Genomic DNA, 27,061 nt, shown 5'->3' with positions numbered 1-27,061 from the left:
CTTCTTCACCGGAAGAGATGTCTTCTACGTCCCTTCCATTGGAAGTACCTCTGGCTCCCGAACAACCTTTGAATATTCCACAACTTCTACCACTAAAACTGCCTCCACAGAAATGGCAGCTGCTACAAGAAGGGCTTCGTCCCACTCCACCTCAACCTGTGCAGACACCTTCCACTTCCGGCTTAGCTACACAGGCCATGAACCAAATCACAACCATATTGACTCAGTTCTTACAGTCAGTAGAACATTCTCAACTTCCACCTTCATTACCTACGGACACACCACAACCTGCAGTGGAGCCAGTCATTCCAGGACCAGCACCAAAGGTCCCTTTCACTCAACCACCATCTCCAACACACGAATTATCAGATATGGATACCTCATCTATGGGCTACCCCTCTGACCCGGCAGAGGTACCCCCATAACTGTCTTCACCTCCAGAAGATTTGACGTATTCACATTTTATTGAAAATGTCGGACAACTCTTGAATGTAGAAACGCATCGACTTCCTGATCCCCGCCAAGAAATGCTTCGCATACTGAAGATTTTTGATGCTCCTACAGAACCTGTGGCCCTCCCGCAGCAGCTGGTATTAACGTCTCTGATGGAAAAATCCTGGGACACGCCACTGACCAGTCCTCCTACATCAAGGAAAATTGACTTAAAATACAGGATGAAAGATTCCTCCTTTCATACATCAGTTCAACTACCTCATAATTCTGTGGTAGTTGAGTCCGCAGTGCAAAAAGCCAGAAAATCAATAATTCATGCTAATACACCACCACACTGGGACCAAAAGTCGCTGGATGATTTTGCAAAGAAAACCTTCCAGTCTGCAATGTTGAATGCACGCATCCAGAACCATCAATTCTACATAGCCCAATACCTGTTTGAGAATCTCCAGGCATTGAAATTGTCTATGCAACAAGCTTCACTGGATGTAGCTCTTCCTCCTCAATATCATAATATCGAAGGAGGTCTTCGTCATTTAAGATCAATTTATGAGGGATTTGATATTTCCTCAAAATTCATCAGCAAACGCAGTTGCAGTGAGACGGTTGGCATGGTTGCAATCCAGCACCATACGGGACGATGTCCATGAGAAATTGGCAAATCTACCCTGTCGTCCTGAAAATTTGTTTGGAAACAAATTTACCAAAATGGTAGCTAATCTCAAGGAACAAAAGACGGCCATCCTTTCCTTGACCAATCCTCACATTCCATCGACCTCAAGGCATCCTTATACATCCTCGACAGCATACAGAAGGGCCCCATTTAAATCTTTTAAGCCCTTTTCGTACTTTAAGCCTCAAACCTACCAGCAGCCTCACCAACCACCCTATCAATCTCAAGCGCCACATCAACGTGCAAGAGCTGCCCGTCCACCACGACAGCAGGCAGATCCTCCACCCGCAATGCCTCAATCCAGTTTTTGAAACTACCTTCGCCACCGTCACAACCCTCTCCTGTGGGAGGCAGATTAACCAAGTATCCACCAGCCTGGAATCAAATAACCACGGACCAATGGGTCCTTACAATCATACACCAGGGTTAAACCCTTCACTTTTCATCCCTCCCGACCCTTCCTCATTGGGTTCCACAGAAGCAATTAACATCTCACAAAGAACCTCTGTTGAAAGAACTTCAAATGCTTCTGCCCAGCAAGTGCATTCAAAAATTACCTTCCGAAGGATTCTGTCAGGGATTCTGTTCCCAAAATTTCCTAATTCCCAAGAAATTGGGAGGTCTGCGTCCAATCTTGGATCTGCGTTCCCTCAACAAGCACCTCTACAGGGAGAAATTCAAAATGACTTTGCTCAAATCCATCCTTCCCTATCTTCAATCAGGGGATTGGATGTGTTCGCTAGATCTGAAGGATGCGTATGCATATATCCTAATGCACCCCAGTTCCTGGCGGTACCTATGCTTCCAAGTGGACAGCCAACACTTTCAATACAAAGTCCTTTCTTTTGGCCTTTCTTCTGCCCCCAGAGTTTTTACCAATGTATTGCAGTGGCGGTGGCGCTCCTTCGTTGTCAGGGGGTGCAGATATTCCCTTATCTGGACGATTGGCTTCTAGTAGCACCCAATTGAGACCTACTGAGATCCAATCTTCTTCTCACAATTTCTTGCCTCGACAACCTAGGTCTTCTTATCAATTATGAAAAGTCGAACCTAGAGCCTACACAGCCTTTGCAATTCATAGGCACCTTCATAGACACGATTCAGGACAAAGCTTTCCTCCCTCATCCGAGAGTTCTAGCCCTCTCCTCTCCTGCTACATATCTACTGCACAGCACATCAACAACAGCTCACCAGATACTAACTGTTCTGGGACACATGGCAGCAGCCATATATGTGGTCCCTCACACACGCCTACACATGCGTTGGCTACAATGCGGCCTCAAGTCACAATAGATCCAATTCTTTCATCCACTGTCTACTCCAATTACCTTGACAGACAGTATGAAAAAAGGCCTCCAGTGGTGGCTTTCTCCGTCAACTCTACAGATGGGCTCACCCTTCGTCATCAGATAATACTCACCACAGATGTGTTCCCCAAGGGTTGGGGAGCTCATCTGGATCACTTAATGACTCAAGGTCTATGGACTGCATATGAAAGAACACAACACATAAGCCTCCTAGAGCTCAAAGCAGTGAGAAACGCCCTTCGAGCCTTCGAAGAATCTTTATGAGGGAAAATAGTAATGATTCACATGGACAACCAGGTAACAATGTTCTACATAAACAAAGAAGGAGAGTCCAGTTCTTGGAACCTTTGCAAAGAAACTGTCCTGATCCTGGAATGGGCTCACCAGAGATACATTTCTCATCAAGCAACTTATCTGCTTGGCATCCAAAATGCCAGAGCGGACAAGCTCAGCAGGATTTTTCATCCCCACGAATGGGAACTAGACCAGGCAGTAGTTCAACAAATCTTCTCCATATGGGGTCTCCCTACTATAGACCTCTTTGCAACAGGAACAACAAGAAAATGGAAGCCTTTTGTTCAGTCTATCCGAGCCCTCATCGACTCGCTCCAGACGCCTTTCTAGTGAGTTGTTCTCATGACCTCCTTTATGCATTCCCTCTGATTCCGCTTATATCCCGCATGATCCAGAGATGCATAGAAGACCAAGCAGATTTAATTCTAATAGCACCAGCGTGGCCCAGACAACCCTGGTACAGCTACCTATTATACCTATCAATTTGCGATCCCATACCCCTGGACAGTAGCCCCCAACTACTCACCCAGGACAAGGGATCTCTTCTTCACCCGCTTCACTCGTCCCTACACCTCACGGCGTGGAGATTGAACGGATCGCATACCAACACCTAGACATTTCACCTGATCTTCAGGATATCTTACTGTCTTCTAGGAAACAATCAACAAGAATTAATTACAATAGAAAATGGGCACGCTACGCTGCCTATTGTTCCACCAGGGATCTTGACCCTTTATCTTGTTCACCTGAGCAACTTCTATCCTACCTCCACTTGCTCTACATGAGAGGCCTTGCGACATCATCACATCGGGTCCATTTAAGCGCTATAGCAGCTTACCACAAACCTCTCAACGGAAACCCCATCTCATGAATTAGTATCCAGATTCATGAAGGGTTCCTTACACCTACATCCACCTTTACAGAAACCACCAGTACCGTGGGACGTTAATATTGTCATTCAACAACTAATGCTTCCGCCCTTTGAACCATTAGATAGTTGTCATCTCCAATACCTGTCATGGAAAGTGCTCTTTCTAGTAGCTTTAACTTCTGCACAACGGGTTAGTGAATTACAGGCCTTGGTCCACTACTCCCCTTATCTTCAATTTTACCATGATACTTTGCGAACTCACCCCAAATTCCTACCAAAGGTGATTTCCAGTTTCCACATCAACTAAACCATAACCTTACCCATTTTTCAGCCAAAACCTCATGCGAAATATAATGAGAAAAAACTCCATACTTTGGACTGCAAGCATGCGCTTGCCTACTATAAGCAGCGCACCCATTCACCTACCAGACCATCTCAACCTTTTCTTTCCTTCAATCCCAACACACAAGGATGTCCAGTAACGGAAAGAACTCTATCCATCTGGATTTCCTATTGCATTCGATTCTGCTATCAGCAACGCTCGCAGACTCTACCTACAACTCCAAAAGTGCACCAAGTACGTGCACTAGCAGCCTCAATGGCTCATCTACATGATGTTCCGATCATAGACATTTGTAAAGTGGCAACATGGTCGTCGCTGCACACTTTCACATCCCATTACTGCTAAGATAAACAAGCAAAGGATGACGCAATAATGGGCCTTACTATCCTACAGAAGAGCACACGTTCTTCTCACATACCATCAAAAGGGATTACTACTCCACCAAAATTCACCAATTTCAATACAACCCACGTGCCCTATATGACTACGTTGCCTCGCTAACTAAATCATCACCCTCAATTATCCCAGATGAAGTAGTCAAATCAAAACATGAAGAACTAGCAATATTCTTCCAAAACAAAATCAACAAATTGCTTACAAGTTTCCCCACCTCCCCCTCACCAAATCAAACCTCGCAAAAAGACGTCCCAATTTCTCCAAAAAAATCCACTAAAGTCCTGAACTCAGAACATACCACCGCTTTGGAAATCAAATCTATACTCAAGAAAGCCAGACCTTCCTCTCATCCATCAGACACAATCCCTACGAAACACCTTCTCTCCATCCCTAACATTATAGCCCAACCCATAGCCAATATTATAAATGCTTCTACCACCACAGGCACAGTACCCCACCCCCTCAAACAAGCAATAGTCAAGCCAATATTAAAAAAAACCTAAGCTAGACCCCAATGACCTCTCTAACTACTGCCCCATCTCAAATCTCCCATTCATTGCAAAGATTCTTGAAAAAATGATTAAACAACTCACTGAATACCTGGATGACCATAGTCTCTCTCTCCCTCTCAATACGGATTTCGGAAATTCCATCGCACAGAAACCCTCCTCCTTTCCTTGTCAGACCAACTCATTAAAGGACAAGCATATATCCTAGCCTTTTTAGACATATCCTCAGCCTTTGATACTGTCAGCCACAATATCCTCCTCCAGCGCCTGAAAGAAATTGGAATAACAGGCACTGCACACAATTGGTTCAAATCATTTCTCAGCAATCGAAACTTCAAAGTCAAAATTGGAAACCATGAGTCCTCTAGAACAAGGAGTCCCTCAAGGTTCCTCACTGTCCTCCACCCTCTTTAACATTTACATCCTTCCTCTCTGTCACCTCCTATCCAATCTCAATCTTCCTCACTATATTTATGCAGACGACGTACAGATACTTATACCAATTTCTGACACCCTACCCAAAGCCATGAAAATTTGGGAATCCACGTTACTTGCAATCAACAAGCTCTTATTTAACATTCACCTTGCCCTTAATACGGCAAAAACTGAAATTATACTTATTGCTCCATAAAACCACCCTAATATACTTCCTCTGCCCCACACCCTATCTCCACCCATAGCATTCACCCAACAGGTACAAGATCTAGGTGTCACTTTAGACAACCAATTCAACCTCAAGAAATTCATTAACTCTACATTGAAAGAGTGTTTCTTCAAATTTCACACTCTAAAGAAATTAAAACCACTGCTCCAACTATCTGACTTTCGCACAGTTCTACAAGCTACAATATCTTTCAAAATCGATTACTGTAACTCTCTCCTCCTAGGCTTACCCAAAAATGCCATACACCCCCTCCAAATTCTTCAAAACACAACTGCCTGGATTCTCACTAACACATGCAGAAATGAACACATCTCTCCCATACTAAAGGAACTACACTGGCTCCCTATTGCATATCGAATCCAATATAAGACCCTCTCCATCATACATAAGGCTCTTCACAATCCTGAAATGAAATGGTTTAACGATTCTTTATCTTTACACAACTCATCCAAACCTACTAGAAGCCAATACCTTGCCACTATACGTACGCTATCCCCCAAATCCACCAACTTGGCTTCCACAAGAGCACGTGCGCTTTCTGTAGCCGGCCCAGCTCTTTGGAACACAATGCCAGTTGACCTATGCCAGGAGGACTATCAAAAAACCTTCAAACAAAAACTAAAAACGTAGTTATTCACTCAAGCTTACTCCTAATCCTACCCTCCCCTATCACACAATCACTCATGTACTGCCTCTATGCCCTTAATGTATATACACTTGAGACAATTATCAACATTGTTCTCACAAATTTGTAATGATTTAACGATGTGTAAATAACCCGTGTATATAATTACTTGCCTCTATTTACCCTCATATGTACCCATATACTCAAATATACATATACATATCTTCATACTTTTGTTTACTACTTTGTTATGTATACGGTCTCTTGTTACATGTCAAGCACGCCATAAGCGTAGTTATTGTTCTCTGGAAACAGATGTGATATCTCTATTGAATGTCGGTATATAAAACCGTTAAATAAATAAATAAATAAACATACAGCCTTCATAGGACCTGTCCGCCATGAACTTTGTTATTGAGCTACACTTTAACTCTCTCATGCTCAATACATCAGCTGGGGACTCCCAGACAGCATGGCTAATTCAGCTGCTTATCTACGTGAAAAGAGCAAGTTTGCTTACTGTAAACAGTGTTTTCTGTAGATAGCAGATGAATTAACCATGCTGACCCGCCCGCCTCCCCTGATAGTTCCAGCATACATTGCACTTGCTTTAATACTGACTGAGGAGCCTGAGGTGGATCAGAGAAGATTATAAGAGGGAGCACCTAGCTGAAAGACTTTGCTAGACTTAGAGAGCTCTGCCATCTAGTGGCATGGAAGACATACCCAGACAGCATGGCTAATTCATCTGCTATCTATGGAAAACACAGTTTACGGTAAGCAAACTTGCTCTTATGTCCGTATGTTACTGAAAAAAATTTGTCACTGAAATTATTTGCTAACATAGAGGAAAGTAAATGAAAGATAAAGAAACCCCAAAATATTAAAAGACTAAGGGGTTGATTTTAAAAGGCACGTGGGCGTGATTTTATAATCGGCTTGCACATGTGCAGGCAGACGCCCCATTCGCCCGCGCCGGGGGGGGGGGGATTTTTCAATTATGTTCAGCGACGCAATCGGCCTTTTTCCCAGTTCCCTCCCAGTCTGCTCCAATTAAGGAGCGGACTGAGAGGGAACTTCCCTAACCCTGTTCTTCCTCCCTCTTCCCCTTCCTCCCCGATCCCTAAACACTCCTGAGAAGTAAACTCCACGTGCCAGCCGGCTGCCAGAGCGCGATTCCTCGGAACAGCGTCTAATGGCGCTGTCCCAGCCTGCATTCCACCCCAACCCTCCAGACCCCACCCCGGCCTGCCCCTTTTGACAGGCCAGCATTTCTGTGCTTGTTATGCACGTCGCCAGACCTGTTTTAATATGCGCAAGGCCCAGTCACACATGTAACCTCCAAATTCTCACACACAGTGCTTTTAAAATTCAGGCTTAAATGTTTATCCTACAAATATGTAACTCCTTTAGTCCTTAATAGGTTACCATTTAGTGCAGTGATAAAAATGTCTAAGATAGTATTCATGAACATATCAGAAATTTCCTGAAATTAATTCAGCAAACCCAATGTGGGGCAGTGCAGAAGATTGCTGCAGCTTGCATGGTTATTACTTCTCTGAGTTTGCAACCCCAGTCTCTTTGCAGATGGTGCGGATAGAGGGCTGTCAATTTGGACCTGGCAGTCCTGTGGTACTGGCAAAGTCTTGGAGCAGCAGGGCCTTCCCAAGTGGTGGGAATACCGGGGTAGCATGTCCCTGGATTCTCTCCGAACTTCCAGACCCAGTCTTGTAGCAAATAGTGCTGACAAGGTGTCAGCATCCCTGGCTGAGTGGTTGTCACTGATGCTGGCCACAAAAGAATGGCAGCAGATCCAACTGGGACATTGGAATTCAGCAGGGAGTTCCCACCGTGCATTGCATCTGCAACCCCATATTCCCTCTCCCCCCCTCCCCCCCCCCCCCCCCCCTAGGGCCATGCCATATTTGCTAGAGTGTGAGCCCCTGACCCCTGAGAAGTCTGACTCCTTCTAACCCTCACTCAAATTCAGCAGAATTAGACATTCCAAGAAATGACTTTGGGACATCAGAACAGGAGTCTGAATCTGAGACTCTAGCAGAAAAATCAAGACATCTGGTCACCTTAATCTGTCCACTTTCCTGTTTTCTTTTAGGATCAGGGTATGGTCCAGGTTTTAGCTTTTACTAAGGTTCACAACAAACTAAGGCCTGGATTTTCTAAGGTCGCAGACCTTAGAAAATCCTGCGATAATGGGGGGCGGGGTGACGAAGTAGGGGGCGGGCCTGCGAAAGCCAGCAGTAATCGCACCTCTGCGGTGCGATCGCTGCTGGCTTTCGCATCCAATAGCGCCATCATAAAAGGTGGTGCTATTGGATGCGAAATTGGCAGCGAAAAGGGTTCTTACATTTTCGCTGTCCACGATGTCTTCGTGGCATCCGCCCCGGTACCACCCCCAACTGCTTCTGTTCCGGTCTTGACACTGCCCCCATTTAGTGCTCGCACGCGAAAAAGGACCCCCTAAATCTCATTCCTCCTTTAAGTTTTGTAGTACTCTCCCATCCGAGACTTGAGCAAATTCCAGGTATTTTTCATTCTTTTCTCACCTGTACATTGCCTCCAGCTGATCTTGGGCTGATCCAAGTATAATCCTTTCTCCCTTGTGATTTGTCATCAAAGCCAGGGAAAAGTCCTAGTCACTGACCCGAATGAGGCAAGCAGCAGCTAAAGTAGAATCATCACATAGCTCCACATTAGCCATTTCCACGGGTACATAGCGATTTACATGCGTAAATTGGCCTGCCTGAAAATAACGCTCCTTCAATGAGGCTAAGAGAATGCCACATATAGAGAAAGCATTCCCAGGGGGCTGCAGGAAAATAATGCACACAGATTGCATGTTCAAATCTATGCACGGTATTTTCCATTCTAAAAAGCACTCAACAGGGAAAAGCAGACACAAATGTCAAGTTTCAAGTACGTGCCTACTTTCACTTTGAAAAGTGGTACAAAGTTTATGGGTAAATGTACCCCCAAACTTTGTCCCGGTGCGGGCAGATTGAAAATTACTTCGCAAAAGGGACAGGCTGAGCCTCACTGTACACATGGAGATGTAATTCTGAGCTCCTACAGAAAAGTAAGGTATCTGCAGGCATGCAATAGAGTAACGCCACAACCTCTTCAACCTGTCCATTTTGCCATGTTATAATATGGTAGGGGTGTGCATTCGGATTGACCGCATTAGTAAAACGCAACTCATATTTTTTTTTTACTTAAAAAATTGATTCGACATAAACGATCGGATTTCCCACATATCGAACATAGATATGTTCGATATGTGGGAAATCGCGATTGTTGAGCCAAAATAAAAATATAAACCCCCTCACCCTCCTTAATCCCCCCCCCCGACTTACCACAACTCCCTGGTGATGGAGCGAGGAGTGAGGACGCCATTTCTGCAATCCTTGGTGAGAAGCATGTGACGTCGGCGGCACGTCGAGTGACGCCGGCGTCACGTGATTCCCGGCTCGTTCGCGCCGGACGGCTCGTTCGGCCCAAAAAGAACTTTTGGCCAGCTTGGGGGGGCCTCCTGACCCCCCCAAGCTGGCCAAAAGTTCTTTTTGGGCCGAACGAGCCGTCCGGCGCGAACGAGCCGGGAATCACGTGGCGCCGCGTCACTCAGACGCGACGTCACGTGATTCCCGGCAAGTTCGCGCCGGACGGCTCGTTCGGCGCGAACAAGCCGGGAATCACGTGACGCCGACGTCACGTGATTCCCGGCAAGTTCGCGCCGGACGGCTCGTTCGGCCCAAAAGAACTTTTGGCCAGCTTGAGGGGGTCAGGAGGCCCCCCCAAGCTGGCCAAAAGTTCTTTTTGGGCCGAACGAGCCGTCCGGCGCAAACTTGCCGGGAATCACGTGACGTCGCGTCTGAGTGACGCGGCGCCACGTGATTCCCGGCTCGTTCGCGCCGACGTCCGGCGCGAACGAGCCGGGAATCACGTGACGCCGCGTCACTCGACGTGCCACCGACGTCACATGCTTCTCGCCAAGGATTGCAGAAATGACGTCCTCACTCCTCGCTCGATCACCAGGGAGTTGTGGTAAGTCTGGGGGGGGGATTAAGGAGGGTGAGGGGGTTTAATTTTTTTTTTTGCACATATGTACATATACCCAACTCATTGGATTTTTTTTATGTCCATATTGGCCGCAAGTGGGACCCCCTTTCGGACATAAAAAATATGAACATAAAATTTTGCTCTGCACATCCCTATAATATGGTCACCCTAAGCCAAGACATTCCCAACCACTGATGAAATTTTCCCTAACCAGGGTCATTTCCACTGCAGTAACTGTCCCTTCCCCATGGAAGATTAAAGTCTGCCACCTAGTGGACCAAAATAAGAACTTTCTTTCTGGGAATTCTTACTGAACATTCAGATGCAAGTTGTCCTGCTACCTAGTACAGAGGACAGGAATAAATAATTTACACACTGAAAAATGTTATAAGCTGCAGGGATTTTTCTGCCAAGAAGGTTATAGAATTTGGGTTTTTTTCTTATCTCTTATATCAGGCAGTCACAAACATACCAGATGTTCTGAATTTATACTTAATTTTATTACATCCTCATTGTTTTTGCTTGCAGATTTCGGGCTATGACAAACCACTCGGTCCAGGATTTGGTCCTCCTTCATTAGTGACAATTCAGGGTCTAGTGAAAGCACATGCAAAGAGGTGATTTTATTATCATTAAAAGCTATCAGACTGTTGTTTTTTTTTATGAGGTCAGTTGCTTGTTGAAATGAACAACATAAGTAAGATCATTTTTCATTCTGATTTTTATTTCATTCTGGGCAAGAGATGTGCGGTTAAAGTTGTTGAAAGATTCTGATTCTTACCCACTTCCAGTGTCAACTGAGGGTGTTACCATTCCACATCACGCTCTGACTCTTCATATGAACATGAACAGCCAAAGAGCAGGGGACGTCCCAGCTCAGTTTTAGTGCTGCACACTGCCATGCAGGAGTGCTGGATTCAATTTGCAGGCCAGCCGGGACCTTGCTGAGGCAGCACCCACAGTCCAGCCAACACGCAGCAGCAACACCTTGAGGCAATATCTAGGGCCTGGTTTTTCGTCCATTCTGCACCTACTGTATGGGGAAAGCTCTCGATGAATCTGGCTCACTGTCAATCACCCTTTAGTAAATATACCGCATAATAGACATTGGCTTCCAGATTTTATCCCAGGCTTTTAACTGAGAGGAAATCCCTAGCCATAGGTGCTTATTGCTTGGTTTTAGGCGAGGATGTCAGAACTCCAATGCTTTGGGTTTTGGAAAACTTTTTTGAAAAGTTCCAGTTGCCTCATAAAACACTATAGGTTGTGCAAAACACATTTTGGTTTGTGACTCTATTGCATGCTAGTGTAAATACAAATTTGAACAAAATAAACATCCTTAAATTATCTCCCTTATCTTTCCTTAGCCCACGGTAACCCATCCTGTTCCCTCCATGGATGGAGTTGACATTTAACTGTTGCATATAGGCCCCTATAACCAGCTACTGGAACAGCTAGGTGATCTCTTCCTCTGGCTGAACATAGTTCTACTTTTGTCACTATCCACTATAATGGAAAATGAATCTCAATAAATCCCAAAAGGTTTTGCAAAAAAAAAAAGGAACCCTTAAAAATCTAATGAATTCTGAGTTTGTAAACCTGAGTTTTATTTTAATATTATTTTTATATAATATCACAGACTTGATTTTCTATTACTCAGACACCTGCAAGTCTAAGCACATCATAAGGCATAGCTTAAGTGGTAGTTCTGACCCCCCTCCCCCATCCCCTGACAGTTCCTATTCCTGAGCACTGACGGGCCCAGGAGTTGCAGTGACAGATGCAGCTGTGGATGTAAAGTGGCAGATGTCCTTTGATCTACAAGAGAGCCCCCACCTCCTTGTTCATCATTCTAAGGTGAGAAAGGAGGAAAGCCCATTCCAGCAGATTTGCCTTGGCCCTGCATCCTTTGTCCCAAAGTTGTCTGGCCCTTTATGCCTTGGGATAAAAAGAGCTAACATGGGATGAGGTAATGAATGGGACTGCAATAGATTATCTTTATTAAGAAGGCGGAAGACTGAGATCTCCTCCTGGAACATTCTGTGGATCAAGAGCACGTCCGTGTTCTCCATCAAATCACTCCCTGTGCACCTGTCTCAGAATTAGGGATGGACATTCACCAAGAAGTCTGTTTCTACATCACCGGCCAACAGCAGCCACATACGACCTTGAAAATATGTTTTGCTCTCTTTAGATTCAAGCCCTTGCATTTTTGCAGTCTTCTGAAATCTGAAACTGGTATTCTTCTCTCTTTTAGATTCTTTGTAAATTTCAGAAAAGATAAATCAAATATTGCCTTTCACTTAAACATTCGCTTTGATGAGGAACGTGAACCAGTTATTGTTGTCAATACCCAAGTAAATAAGACCTGGGGAAAAGAAGAGAGAAAGAGGACTAATATTCCTTTTGCACCTGGAGATTATTTTAAGGTAAATTCAGCCCAATATAGAACTTTGAAATTAAGAAATCTGATTGGCTGATTATTAATCTAAGAATGGAATGGTACAACTTCATGTAAACAACGAGTATATCATTCCAACACTGTATGAAATCTTAATGTAACCACCAAATACAGTGTAAAGTTTTGGTACCCTGTTTTAAGTGAGATACTCTAACAAAATGAGGAAAAAGTACAGCCAATAGCAATACTGGGGCCTCCTCTAGACCTATCTAAAAGATTTATTAAAATGTCCATGGCACAGAATGTGACTGTAGCCCCGTGGCCAGGTATTGTAGTGCAAGAGACTTTGTGTCTGTTGTCTGATGGAACCAGCAAGGGTCGCATTTGATCTCTAGGACAAAGTGAAGAAAGCTGCTACTACTGATGCAGCTCCCCCTGCTGGCCAAAGGCACCACAAGGTAGGTGAATCTCTAAAAAAAAAAAAAAAAAAAAATGCTTCCCTCCTGGCCAGCAAAGATGCATGCATCACCCAAACATGCTGTCTGGGGTGGGAGGTGTGCAAAAGGAGTGGAAGATACAAGTAGAAATAATAATAATAATATTAATAAAAAAAAGTTTCCCCTGATCCTGGGAAGACATGTATTTCTTTCCTCTGAAGTTTTCCTTTTTCCTTTTTAACTGAAGATTAGTTTTCTTTTTATAGCAAATGACTATTAAATAATATAAAAATAGAAATGAGTAAAAATCAGCTCTCAGTCAGGAAAATTAGAACTTCATACATTTTAAAATGAAATGGAAAGTATTTTTGATGAATTTAATTTTTTTATTTAAAAACTGTGTTGTCCAGCTATAACCATTTGAAAGTGTTTGGCTTCTTTTTCATGCAATGCACAATTAAGCTCTGGAATTCATTGCCAGAGGATGTGGTTAAGGCAGTTAGTGTAGCTGGGTTTAAAAAGGTTTGTACCACAAAAACAAGCAGATTGGTGTGCAGAACACACTTCAAAAATGAAAATAAAGGACAAATGTGTGTTGTGTTAACATTTAACCTGGTTGCATGCAAATCAGTAAGTCCTCTTATCATTCAACAATTGTCTTTTAAATATTTTTAATTAAAAAATGTCTTTGAAACAGAATGCTCAATCAGTGTCCCAGGAAGTAAACTGGTAGGCTCAGTTCTCAAAATAAGTTTATAAAATAAAGCTCATTCCCCCGACAAGGGACCATGGGGGTCATTTATCAAAGTGCTATATGGTGTTTTCGCATGCAAAAAACGCCTTTAACGATTAGTGTGATGCAAATTAGAAAAAGGGGAGGAGTTTGGGGCAGGATTTGTGGCCAAGCTTCATAATTTGTGGAGCCATATCACATGGCTTTGACTATACCTTTTTCATTTGTGTAAAGCTGTGATATAGGGCTTTATTGTACTATTTTTTAGTAGTTTTAAGCTCCTGCCTAGCTATCAGGGCCCTTCTATAGCCACTGGGGGGGGGGGGGGGGGGGGGGGAGAGAGAGACTAGCCATAGTGCCCTCACACTAGGTATGTATTTATACCTCTATATGAGGCCTACCTAGTCACTTGAGGTGAGGTTTAGGTATTAGTGTAGGGGTTAGGGGCCACTTTGACATTCAAAGTGACACATACGAACAGAACAGTGCTCTCTTGTGAAGATTTGATGACCTTCGGAGTGAGGAAACTCACCCAAGGATGAGATTTGTGCAATGTTCTCTCAACCTAGCTTGATGTTACCCAGGTAGAGAGTCCATCAAGTTAGGTTGAGAGAACAATGCACAAATCTCATCCTTGGGTGAGTTTCCTCACTCCGAAGGTCATCAAATCTTCACAAGAGAGCACTGTTCTGTTCGTATGTGTCACTTTGAATGTCAAAGTGGCCCCTAACCCTACACTAATACCTACTAATGACTAGGTAGGCCTCATATAGAGGTATAAATACCTACCTAGTTTGGGCATTATGACTAGTCAGTCTCTCTCTCTCTCTCTCTCTCCCCGCCCCCCGTGGTTGTACATAGGAAATACAACAATTCTGCCAGTTATCACAAAGTGTGAAAAAAAATACCTGTGCTAAGATAATGCACTTTGTGATAAACTTCCTATTACCATAAAACACACCCCTTTTCCTATCACATGCGATATTTAGTGCATTTTGATAAATTCAGGCCCCTGTTTTGCAGGGCTGCATTGGGAGGGACAATATCAACTATGAACTAGTGATTCTCACATGGAATGATGGTATATAAAACACATAAATAAATAGAACTCTCTGAAAATGAATTAAATATAAAAATCTTAAATTGCAAACCAACAAAAATAGTAAGCACAAGCAGGAAATGTAAAGCAGTTATACATACTCAGATCAGAGAAACACTAAATAAACACCAGCTTACTATGTGAAAGAATGAGTATAGAGCAATTTTTGACAGCAGGCTTAGAAACAGCTGCCTAAAAAATAAAGATAAAAAGACAAAATATAAAGACAAAAAAACAGCAAAATATAAAGACAACAAAATATAATAATATAATTGAATTGTTTCTTGATTATGACATATTTATTGTAAACCATTATGATTATATACAGAATGATGGTATATAAATAAAAATAGACACTGTAAAGTGAATATTATAAAATTCAGACTGGCTCATTAAAACAGCTTACTAAAGATTTAAGATTAAACAAGAAAATTAAAGTTGTATATATAATTGGTAAAATGTATGCAATTTCGGGGTATGTAACAGCATTAAAAAATGTCATAAACAAGAGAAAACTATTTAAACAAATATACATATGTTACGCTTAGTAAGAGCTTTAAACGGGGACTGAGATGAGTGTAGAATTGTGGCTTAACAAGCAGGAGAATGAGACAGCTTGGCGTTTTAAATACAAAATAAACACTCTAAAGGCGCCAAAATGAGCAGTTAATCAAAGTGCCATCAGCCAGCATGATATCAACCTGCAGTGCGGAGTGAGCAGGTTACCAAAATATCTTAATACCCATAATATAATTCTGGGAGGAATCAATTTTCTAAATCTTATCATACTCACTTTACAATGTCTGTTATTATATTTTGTTGTCTTTATATTTTGTTGGGGGGTTTTTTGTCTTTATGTTTTGTCTTTTTCTCTTTTAGGCAGCCCTTTCTAAGCCCAGTGTAAAATTGTTCTATACTCATTCTTTCATATTGTAAGCTGGTGTTTATTTAGTGTTTCTCTGCTTTGGGTACGTATAACTGCTTCACATCTCCTGCTTGTGCTTACTACTTTTGTTGGTTTACAATTTAAGATTTTTATATTATTTTATTCATTTTCAGAGAGTTCTATTTGATATTGTCCCTCCCGATGCAGCCCTGCGAAACACGGTCCCATGTCAGGGGACTGAACTTTAATTTGTAAACCTACTTTGAGAATTGAGCCTACCAGTTTACTTCCTGGGACACTGATTGAGCATTCTGTTTCAAAGACATTTTTGAATTAAAAATCTTTAAAGGTTAATCGTTGAATGATAAGAGGACTTGTTGATTTGCATGCAAGCACGTTAAATGTTAAAGCAGCACACATTTGACCTTTATTTTTAAAAACATTTGGACAAGTTTCTGGGGGAAATGTCCATAAACTGGTATTAAATTGACTTGAGGTCGATTTTAAGACCCGCGCACGCGTCCATGTGCACGCAGTTCCCGGCACGCGCACATGGACGCGACGATTTTATAACATGCACGCGACGCCGCACGCATGTTATAAAATACAATGTCCACGCACACATGCACGCCAGATTTTAACATCCACGCACGCATGTGCCGGCAGCCCATGACTCACGTGCAGGGGGGGATTTTCAAATTATGTGTGGCAACGCAATCACCCTTTTTCCCCAGTTCCCTAACCCTAACCCTATCCTTCCTCCCTCTTTCCCTCTTTCCCTCTCCTCCCCGACCCCTAACCTAACCTTACCTAGCTCCAATTTTTTTATTTTTATACTTACTGCTCCTCGGGAGCAGAAGTAAACTCCGTGCGTCAGATGGCTGCCGGCGTGTGCTTCCCTAAGACAGCGTCTAATGGTGCTATTCTGGCCTGCCCTGCCCCTTTTGAAAGGCCCGGCACTAGTGTGCGTAACGGTGGTTATGTGCGTGGTGTGCACAGGGTCCGGCCATACACGGACCCCCCATAATGCACACAGGCAGGGCTTTGAAAATGTACTTGTTAGGGAATAAGCCACTGCTTATTACTAACATTAGAAGCATGGGATTTATTTACTGTTTGGGTACTTGGCAGGTACTTGTAACCTGGATTGACAACTTTTGGAAACAGGATGCTGGTTTTGATGGACCCTTGATCTGACCCAGTATGGCAACTTCTTATGTTCTTAAAATCAAACTCTAAACACCAGATATTATGCAAATCTTCAAAAAATGGCAAGTAATTTCCATGCTGCAACAATTAAAAATGTGATCTTTAAACTGCTGTGATTGAAATTCTTTGGCCAGTCCCTGGGAGTGATCATACAATGGCGCTTCCCTGCCCACACCCCACCCAAGCACCGCCCTCAGTTTGCCCCTTTTTCCTCAAGCCGATCTTTGATACATATCTGGAGATACGCACGTGGCTGCAGGCATTTGAAAATCCCTGCAGTGCACGCCAAGCCGAGCCACGCGCATATCTTCCAGTTTCCACGCACGCTGGGGTTTTTTTTAAATCTGGCCTTAAATTTCATCTGCCATTTTGATGCCCAATCTTCCAATCTCACAAGGTTCTCCTGCAATTTATCACAATCCGGTTGTGATTTAACTACTGTGAATAATTTTGTATCATCTACAAATTTGATTACCTTACTCGATGTATTCCTTTTCAGATCATTTATAAATATATTGAAAAGCACTGGTCCAAGTATAAATCCCTGAGGTATTCCACTGTTTACCTTTTTCTACTGTGAAAATTGACCATTTAATCCTACTCTCTGTTACCTGTTTTTTTAACCAGTTTATAATCCACAAAAGGAAATTGCCTCCTATCTCATGAATTTTAAGTTTTCTTAAAAGCATTTCATGAGGGACTTTGTCAAACACATTCTGAAAATCTAAATATACTACATCTACCAGTTCATCATTATCCACATGTTTATTAATCTCTTCAAAAAAATGAAGCAGATTCGTGAGGTAAGACTTCCCTTGGGTAAATCCATGCTGACTGTGTTCCATTAAACCATGTCTTTCTATATGCTCTTTGATTTTGATCTTTAGAATAGTTTCCACTATTTTTTTCTGGCACTGAAGTCAGGATCATCAGTCTCTAGTTTCCCAGATCACTCATGTAGCCCTTTTAAAATATTGCGGTTACATTGGCCACCCTCCAGTCTTAAGGTACAATGGATGATTTTAATGATAGGTTACAAATTTTAACTAATAGATCTGAAAGTCCATTTTTTAGTTCCTTCAGAACCCTGGCATGCATACCATCCAGTATAGGTGATTTGCTACTCCTTAGTTTGTCAATCTGGCCTACTACATCTTCCAGGTTCACAATGATTTGTTTCAGTTCATCTGACTTGATCATCCTTGAAAACCATCTCCGGAACCAGTATCTTCTCAACATCCTCATTAGTAAACACAGAAGCAAAGAATTAATGTATTCTTTCTGCAATGGCCTTATCTTCCCTAAGAGCCCCTTTAACCCATCAGTCATCTAACGGTCCAACCAACTCCCTCACAGGTTTCCTGCTTTGGATATATTTTTTAAAGTTTCAATCTAGAATTCTTGCCTCTACGGCCAACTTCATTTCAAATTCTCTCTTTAGCTATCTTATCAATGTTTTACACTTAACTTGACAATGCTTATGCTTTTTCCTATTTTCTTCAGATGGATCCTTCTTCCAAATTTTGAAGGATTTTTTTTTTTTGTTAAAATAGCCTCTTTCACCTCACCTTTTAATTATGCTGGTAATCATTTTGCCTTCCTTCCACCTTTCTTATTATGTGGAATACATCTGGACTGCTCTTCTAAGATGGTATTTTTAAACAAAGTCCATGCCTGTTGTTCACTTTTAACCTTTGCAGCTGAACCTTTCAAGTTTTTTTTCCTCATTTTATAAAAGTTTCCCTTTTGAAACTTTAGTGTTAGAGCTGTAGATTTACATATTGTCCCCCTTCCAGTCGTTCGTTCAAATTTGACCAAGTTATAATCACTATTGCCAAGTGGCCCCGCTACCGTTACCTCTCTCACCAAATCCTGTGTCCCATTAAGAATTAGATCTAAAATATCTACCTCTTTTGTTGGTTCCTGAACCAATTGCTCCAGGAAGCAGTCATTTATTCCATCCAGGAACTTTGTCTCTAGCATATCCTGATGTTACATTTACCCAGTCAATATTGGGGACATTTAACTCTCCCATTATTACTGCACTGCCAAATTGGTCAGTATGGGGTTGACGCAACCCGCAGGCAACAGCCTACGGGTCCCCACCTTCAGCAGGTGGAGTGGGTGAAGCTAGAAACCACTAGAGCTTCACCTATACCAGCTTCACCTATACCAGCCCTCGTTCCCTTCGGGCCTTGGGATTGGACGTCGAATATCAAGAAGTTCATCCCAGAGACAGCAACCAGTAGGTGGCTTAGTTCTATCCTAGATTGGTCCCAGTACAGGAACCCAAGCACCAAGGAATGAGGATTGACTGAAGGTCCTTGAGCAAAGACAGGCTGGAGCCTTAGGAGACCAAGTCCAGAGGATTATTATTATTATTATTTATTATTTTATTATACCGAATTTCATGACTGTAATCACATCAACCCGGTTTACAATTAACAATGTGTGTAAGGCAGGATAGGGATAGGGACAGAGGCGTCACTGTCGAACTTGAAAGAGAGCTGGCGGCAACTGGAAGGTGTAGCAAGCAACGTAGAACTCTGGACACCAAGGAGTCTATAGCGTAGTCATGTGTAGCAATGGTCAAGGCACGGAGAAGGCAGGCATGGTCAGGCATAGCAATGGTCAAGGCACGGAGAAGGCAGGTGTGGTCAGGCGTAGCAGTGGTCAAGGTTCGGAGAAGGCTGGCATGGTCAGGTGTAGCAATGGTCAAGGCACGGAGAAGGCAGGCAAGGTTGGATGTAGCAGAGGTCAGGCTTGGAGAAGGCAGGCAAGGTCGGATATAGCAGACGTCGGCACCAGGAGGTCAGTCAAAGTACAGACAAGACAAATGAAGACACAGTAACTCGGAGACAAACTGGAACATGGATCAAGGAAGCATGGAGGCAACGAGTACTCAGAACCAAACAGGGAACTGAGGAGACCTGTTTCTAAGGCAACGCTTCAGTGTGAGGCCTGAGCATTTATACGCTGAAGGATCTGACGTCAGCATCCGGGTCCGTGGCCAGGTTCCTGCTGTGGGCCCTTTAAAAGGTTTACTGATGCGTGCACGCCTAGGGAAGGGTGCGGCGCTGCTGGCGGCGTCTCTCCGCAAACCCAGCGGAGAGGCCCCACGGATGGAGGCATCCTGGCTGGAAATCCCGGGAAGTTGAGCAGGGCTGGACGCGCTGGAAGGAGTCTGAGGTCGGAGCTGCCGCAAGCGACGGGGAGCTGGAGCCTGGACGTTGCTTAGAAACGTGAGAGGGGCGTGGGCAGCAAGCGTAACACCCTCCAAGTTGATCCTCCCTATCATTGCAATATATACCCTGATATAGCACTGTCCCATTTGTTATCCTCCTTCCACCAGGTCTCTGTGATGCCAATTATGTCACTCATCATTCACTGCTATAGTTTAACTCTCCCATCTTACTTCTTAGACTTCTGGCATTGGCATACAGACATTTCAAATTGTGTTTTTTGTTTGTATTAATAACCTGTTTTTTAGTTGACAGGGATAATTTGGAATCCTTTTGCTCAGGTGATTCTTCACTTATAGGCACATGGACTACTTTTGCTTTTATTGGAACCTCTCTGTCGGGATGCCCTAACTCTCCCGTTTCATTAGTATCCTTCGAAGATACCTTCCTCTGAACCATGCGCTGCTGAGTGACTGTCTGCTTTCCCTATTGTTCTAGTTTAAAAGCTGCTCTATCTCCTTTTTAAAAGTTAGCGCCAGCCACTCCTTTAACGAAATGTTAAAGGCGTGAAACTGTAAAGCTAACAATGTAGCAGATGGCCATAAACTCAGATTGAGTGAAAAGCCTTTTTGAATCAGGCCCAAAATGGGAAAAACCTTGAGTAGATCTTGCCCAATGAAAGAACTCTCAGGAGTTAATTTTCAAAGATTGTAAGCCCTCTGGGGATAGAAAATACCTACAGTACCTGAATGTAAACCGATGTGATATCTCAGATCGAATGTCTGTATATAAAAATAATAAATAAAATAAATAAAGAGCTTACTTTATGCATGTAAATTTTGAAAATAAACCCAGGAGTTCTGTGTGTAAAATTAATCCCAATTTTGTGCATACTTTTACCCACAGTTTCCATAGGCATTCTGGGAGATAGCATTGGAGCAGGAAAAAAATGTATGCACACAAAGTTGCAGGTGTAACTTTGTGTGTGTATGTCTATGCACATAACCAGTGAACCAGCAGGTTTTCAACGTGGACTTATGTGCATAATTCTGCTCTGAAAATTCAGTCTAAAGTCTGTGGGTAGGAAGCACCTGCAGACTTTAGTCATATGCAGGCAGTTATTAAATTACTCTCCCTATGCTCACCTTTCTAAATTATCAATGCTGCTAATGAGTGTTATTTCTAGTCTCAGATCAGCATTATCAGACTTAAAACTGAATGATAACTTCCACAATGATAGGATCATGCCTACTTTAGAAAGATGAAAGTATAAGTCAATCATGATGGGTCTGAGTTTGTCAACAGGTCTGTAGAAGTATCTGAAAACAAATTCCAGTGTGGCAACTATGACCACATATTCATTTGCAGCTGAACCTTCAAGGGATGCTGTGCAAACCCAGACAAAAACTTATGAGTACATTTTCAAAGGGGTTCTGCATGGAAAAATAGCATACATGCATGTAAGTGGCTACCTTACAAACATCAAAAGTATGCTCATATTTTCGGTTTCACGCACACATTTTACCAGCGCAAAAAAGGGGCGTGCAGAAGCATTCTGGAGTGAGATCAAGAAGTGCATGGAAGTACGTGGCAATTGCAATTATAGGAGATATGCACATAAATTATTGCACCTAGTATTTACACAATTTTACACCTGCTAATCGATTAGCACAAGTGAAATTGGACATGTCTGTAGTCTGCAATTTTGGGTGGGAGATCTGGGTGAATTGGTGGGGGTTTAGGATGATGTGCTAGAGGCTGAAGGTGAACTGGAGATAGACTGGGTGAACTGGCAGTGCTATCGGTGAACTGGTGATTTCAAGTACATGTACAAGTAAGTATCTTCAAAATGATATTGTGCGTATACTTTATGAAATCAGTTCCTCTTGATATTCCCTCAGCAAAACACATTAGGTTCACAGCCACATGTGAAAGAACCTTTTCCATATCAGGACCAACCATCTGGAACTCACTTCCACTAGATGTACACTCAATAACCAATCCTAAAGACTTCAAAAAGTCAGTAAAACCTACTTATTCATGTAGGCTTACCAAACCTGCACCATCTACCTGATACTCTATTACTCCAGCAAATTCTTATTGGATGCTATAGCCGTTAGTTTTTGATTGATTTTTGCCGTTTGTTGTTTTAAACTGTGTAAGTTTGAAGTGTAACCCACCCTGAACTTTGGAGGGCGCAGCCTAGAAATAATTTTTGAATAAATAAATGATACGCACTTATGTTTATATAATAGGTAGAGAATGTAAGTGCTTTCTTGCATTGGAAATAGTCATGCTTACTGAAACATGCGTGCATATTTTTAAAGCAGAAGTGTTTGCTATTTTATAAATATGCAACTCCTGTTGTACAGTTATAAAATACTAGCAAGAATCTCTGTGCCTCCTCTTACATGCGTAAATTCTGTTCAGCAGATTTGAAAGTTAGACTCATAAGTGCAAGTCCCTCCCCTACCTCACCCCCCCCCCCAGAAATGCCCCTTCATACTGGGGTAGATTTTAATAGATACGCGTGTGCGTCCATCTGCGCGAGCTACCCGGCGCGCACACATGGACACGCGATTTTATAACATGCGCGTGTAGGCACGCGCATGTTATAAAATCGGAGGTCAGCTCGCACAAGGAGGTGCACAATTGCGCACCTTGAGCGTGCCGAGCCGCACTGTCTTCCCCCGTTCCCTACCCCCCACCCCACCCCACCTTCCCTTACCCTGCCTCCCTCACCCTTTCCCCCCTACCAGAGGCTCCCGGCCGCTGTGCCGGGAGCTTCTGGTCCTGCCCCGGGACTTACACACGTTCCGGGGCTTTTACGCATGTTGCCGGGCCTTTTGAAAATCATCCGGATTTACGCGCGTAACCTTTTTGAAAATCTGCCCCACTGTGAGTAGAAGAACGTACGCATAGGCCCTATGCACATATTGATACTTGCATAGAGGGTGGGCAATTTTCAAAAGCCCATTTCTGCAGGTAAAGCAGTGTTTTATCTGCAGGAATGGCTTTCAAAGTTACCGTCCCTATGTGTGTGATTATATGTTTCATGAATATTTTGTCAAATCAAAACGTGAGAAATTTGAGGTAGAACTCTACCTTAGAACCTTTTGGCTTATAAATCACATACGGGCCGATACAGTAAAAGTCGCGGGAGAGCGGGTGAGCGCCCACTCTCCCAGCGCACGCACAGGCCACTCTCCTGTGCGTGCAATTTAGTATCAGCCCGCATGCAAATGAGGGCCCGTGGTAAAAAGAGGTGCTAGGGACACTAGCGCGTCCCTAGCACCTCTTTTTTGACAGGAGCGGCAGCTGTCAGCTCAATTTTGCCGGCATCGGTTCTCAAACCCGCTGACAGCCATGGGTTCGGAAATCGGACACCGGCAAAATTGAGCATCTGGTTTTCGAGCCGCGGGCCGATTTTACATTTTTTTTTTTTAATTATTTTTAACTTTTGGGACCTCCGACTTAATATCACCATAATATTAAGTTGGAGGGTGTACAAAAAAGCAGTTTTTACTGCTTTTCTGTACACTTTCCCGGTGCTGACAGAAATTAATGCCTACCTTTGGGTAGGCGCTAATTTCTGAAAATAAAATAGACCTGGGGGAATGGGAGGGGGGAGGAAGGGGGGAGGGTAGGAGTAGGTGGGAAGGAGGGAGGGGGAGACTGCAGAAGAGTGGAGACCTTGTGTACTCACACTTATGGATTTAGGGTATGCTCGCTCACTTCATTGATGAGAGGGATGTATCAGAGTTCAGCATCCTCAACGCTATCTGATTGGGTTATTATAGTGGGCTTTCCGGGTGGTTTATGAATGGGGAATGGGAGCACAAGGATTCCGATATTAGAGTGGTTCTGTTATACCCTTTGAAAATGGTTGTCTGTATTTGTACTTTGCTGCATGTATTTCGGATATGCATGATAATGTTATTTCTATGTGTTAACCACTCAATAAAAATTGTTATATTAAAAAAAAAAAATGTGCGGCTTAGCTGCACATTTTACTTACTGAATCGCACGGGAATAACTAATAGGGCTATCAACATGCATTTGCATGTTGGGGGCGCTATTAGTTTCGGGGGGGGGGGTTGGACACGCGTTTTTGATGCACTATTACCCCTTTCTGAATAAGGGGTAAAGCTAGTGCATCAAAACCGCGTCCAAACACGGGTTAACAGTGCACTCCGCAGTGTACTGTATCAGCCTGTTTGGCAGATGGTTAAAAAGCAGCGCTATCATGACTTGAAGCATGTACTGTGTCTCATTGGAGCTTCATCCAACTCTTCCCAAATGATAACAATTTCAAAATTAGAAAATTGACTGGCAAAATTTTGCTAGCACCTTTATGTGTGCACCTTCAGAACTATTTTTTTCACCTTCATATTATGACCATGCTGCCTTCCAATAATGGTCCTCCAACCCAATTAGAAGCTATTATAATTCTGATATCACACATTCATTTTCCTGACCTTCATGAACCTTTTCTTGCCCCTCCTGCACATGTGCATGTGGCATAAGCAATGCAGAGACATTTCTTCATGCAGAGTGATAGATTTCCTTAAGGGTTCTCAAATCCAGGCCTTGTAAGCAGCAAACCAATCAGGTTTTCAAGATTTTCATAATGAATACTCATAAGGTATATTTGCATACAGTGGAGGCAGTGCAAGCAAATAATTTTCATGCATATTCATTGTGAAAATACTGAAAACCCAACTAATTTGCAGCCATCGAGGAATGGATTTGGGGAATGCTGAAATGCAAGCAGATATCCAATGCTCTAGAGTCTCATGACAGGACAAGTTGCCAAAGACTGTATGAGACAGTAACAGTTGCCACCTCAATATTCCCAGGCCCAGGAGACCAAAGGAGCACATAACTAAGTTAAAAATGTATTTGCAACTGGAGATGTGAGAATATTTGCACCTGAAATGGAAGTGGGAATCTTCTGTTTGTAATGTTTACGAACATAAGAAATTGCCATACTGGGTCAGACCAAGGGTCCATCAAGCCCAGCATCCTGTTTCCAACAGAGGCCAAAACCAGGCCACAAGAACCTGGCAATTACCCAAACACTAAGAAGATCCCATGCTACTGATACAATTAATAGCAGTGGCTATTCCCTAAGTAAAATTGATTAATAGCCATTAATGGACTTCTCCTCCAAGAACTTATCCAAACCTTTTTTGAACCCAGCTACACTAACTGCACTAACCACATCCTCTGGCAACAAATTCCAGAGCTTTATTTCGCGTTGAGTGAAAAATAATTTTCTCCAGTTAGTCTTAAATGTGCTACTTGCTAACTTCAGGGAATGCCCGCTAGTCCTTCTATTATCCGAAAATGTAAATAACCGATTCACATCTACTTGTTCAAGACCTCTCATGATCTTAAAGACCTCTATCATATCCCCCCCCCCCCCCCCCCTCAGCCTTCTCTTCTCCAAGCTGAACAGCCCTAACCTCTTTAGTCTTTCCTCATAGGGGAGCTGTTCCATCCCCTTTATCATTTTGGTTGCCCTTCTCTGTACCTTCTCCATTGCAACTATATCTTTTTTGAGATGAGGCGACCAGAATTGTACACAGAATTCAAGGTGCGGATTCACCATGAAGCAATATACAAGCATTATGATATTTTCCGTTCTGTTAACCATTCCCTTCCTAATAATTCTAACATTCTATTTGCTTTTTTGACTGCTGCAGCACCCTGAGCTGACGATTTTAAAGTATTATCCACTATGATGCCTAGATCTCTTTCGTGGGCGGTAGCTTCTAATATGGAACCTAACATCGTGTAACTACAGCAAGGGTTATTTTTCCCTATTTGCAACACCTTGCACTTGTCCACATATATATACACACATTTTTTATGAATGTTTTTATGTCCTCTGCCCTGCACTGTGGATTGTGCAGGTTGCAGATTTCCTAAATAAATAAATAAGTAAGCAAGAAAAATGAAGTTTTCATATTTGCAAATTATTCACAACAGTCTCACCTCCATTGAGGCACATTTTAAATCATCTGTTAATCTAGTATTATTTCCACAAAATCTCACTACTTCTCCCCTTTTTATGAAAACCTTTGACATTAAATCCTGAGAAGAAAATTTGGGAAAAGCAACAAAGTTTCACAAAATTAATTGCATAATACCCTTGCATAATCATGACCTCTTTTAATTAGGAACATTTTCGCTTTAGTCTGTACTAGAGTATGTACAGTACTGTGGTCTATATGTATGTATTGTACTGCACCTGAATGTTAAAATTAACCCATTTTGTATAATTACAGATTGAAATTCAATGTGAAGAGAAATATTACAATGTGACAGTAAATAATGAATATTTGCTACAGTATGCGAATCGTGCAATACCCGTGAATGAAATCACCTTACTGACTGTGGAAGGAGATGTTATTGTTAAAGAAATGATTGTTGAGATTTCAGCAAAAACGGAAAATAAAGAGTGTGAACAGCCATCCATAAATGAATAAATTCAAGGTACCATAATTTGAATCTCATGGCTTAAAATAAATTTACTTCACAAGAAATGGTGTTCAAAATGAATCCTTATTGACAGTGCACTATTCACTTCAGGCTGTACAATGTAAAATCCATGGGTTCGGGCGTTAAGAGGGTGGCATGAGTCTGGGTAGTGTTTTGGCTCTCTGCTTTCACCTCTGAAATCTTTGCCTTTCAGTTCCGCTTTTTCCCCATTTTTGTATTGTGATGCTACCTAAACATAAAGGGAAGGATCAGCTGTTTCCTGAGATGACTTCAATGCCTCTTGTGAAGCAGAGCTTGGATGCCTTCCTGGAGGGGGTTTTGGATTCAACGGAGGAGAGGTCTGTTGTTGAGGCTGGTGGGCTGAGCCCACTTTGGCTGGAGAAGAAGCTTCTCTCTCT

At 42.7% G+C, this 27,061-nt stretch overlaps 1 protein-coding gene across 1 annotated transcript in view; it reads left to right on the top strand.

Moving 5' to 3' along the window:
* The window catches only part of LOC115089881 (galectin-3-like), a 38,295-nt gene extending 11,624 nt beyond the window's left edge, over positions 1 to 26,671 (top strand). Inside the window, exons 5-7 of the mRNA XM_029598281.1 lie at positions 10,738 to 10,826; positions 12,467 to 12,638; positions 26,450 to 26,671. Coding sequence (XP_029454141.1) covers positions 10,738 to 10,826; positions 12,467 to 12,638; positions 26,450 to 26,650 — 462 coding nt within the window. The 3' untranslated portion in view covers positions 26,651 to 26,671. The remainder of the gene's footprint in view (positions 1 to 10,737; positions 10,827 to 12,466; positions 12,639 to 26,449) is intronic.
* Positions 26,672 to 27,061: the final 390 nt, after the last annotated feature.

The sequence above is a fragment of the Rhinatrema bivittatum genome, chromosome 4, assembly GCF_901001135.1.
Source record: "Rhinatrema bivittatum chromosome 4, aRhiBiv1.1, whole genome shotgun sequence".
NCBI classification, from domain to species: Eukaryota; Metazoa; Chordata; class Amphibia; order Gymnophiona; family Rhinatrematidae; genus Rhinatrema; species Rhinatrema bivittatum.
The sequence above is the reverse complement of the archived record's forward strand: the minus strand, read 5'-3'. Positions and strand labels throughout refer to the sequence as shown.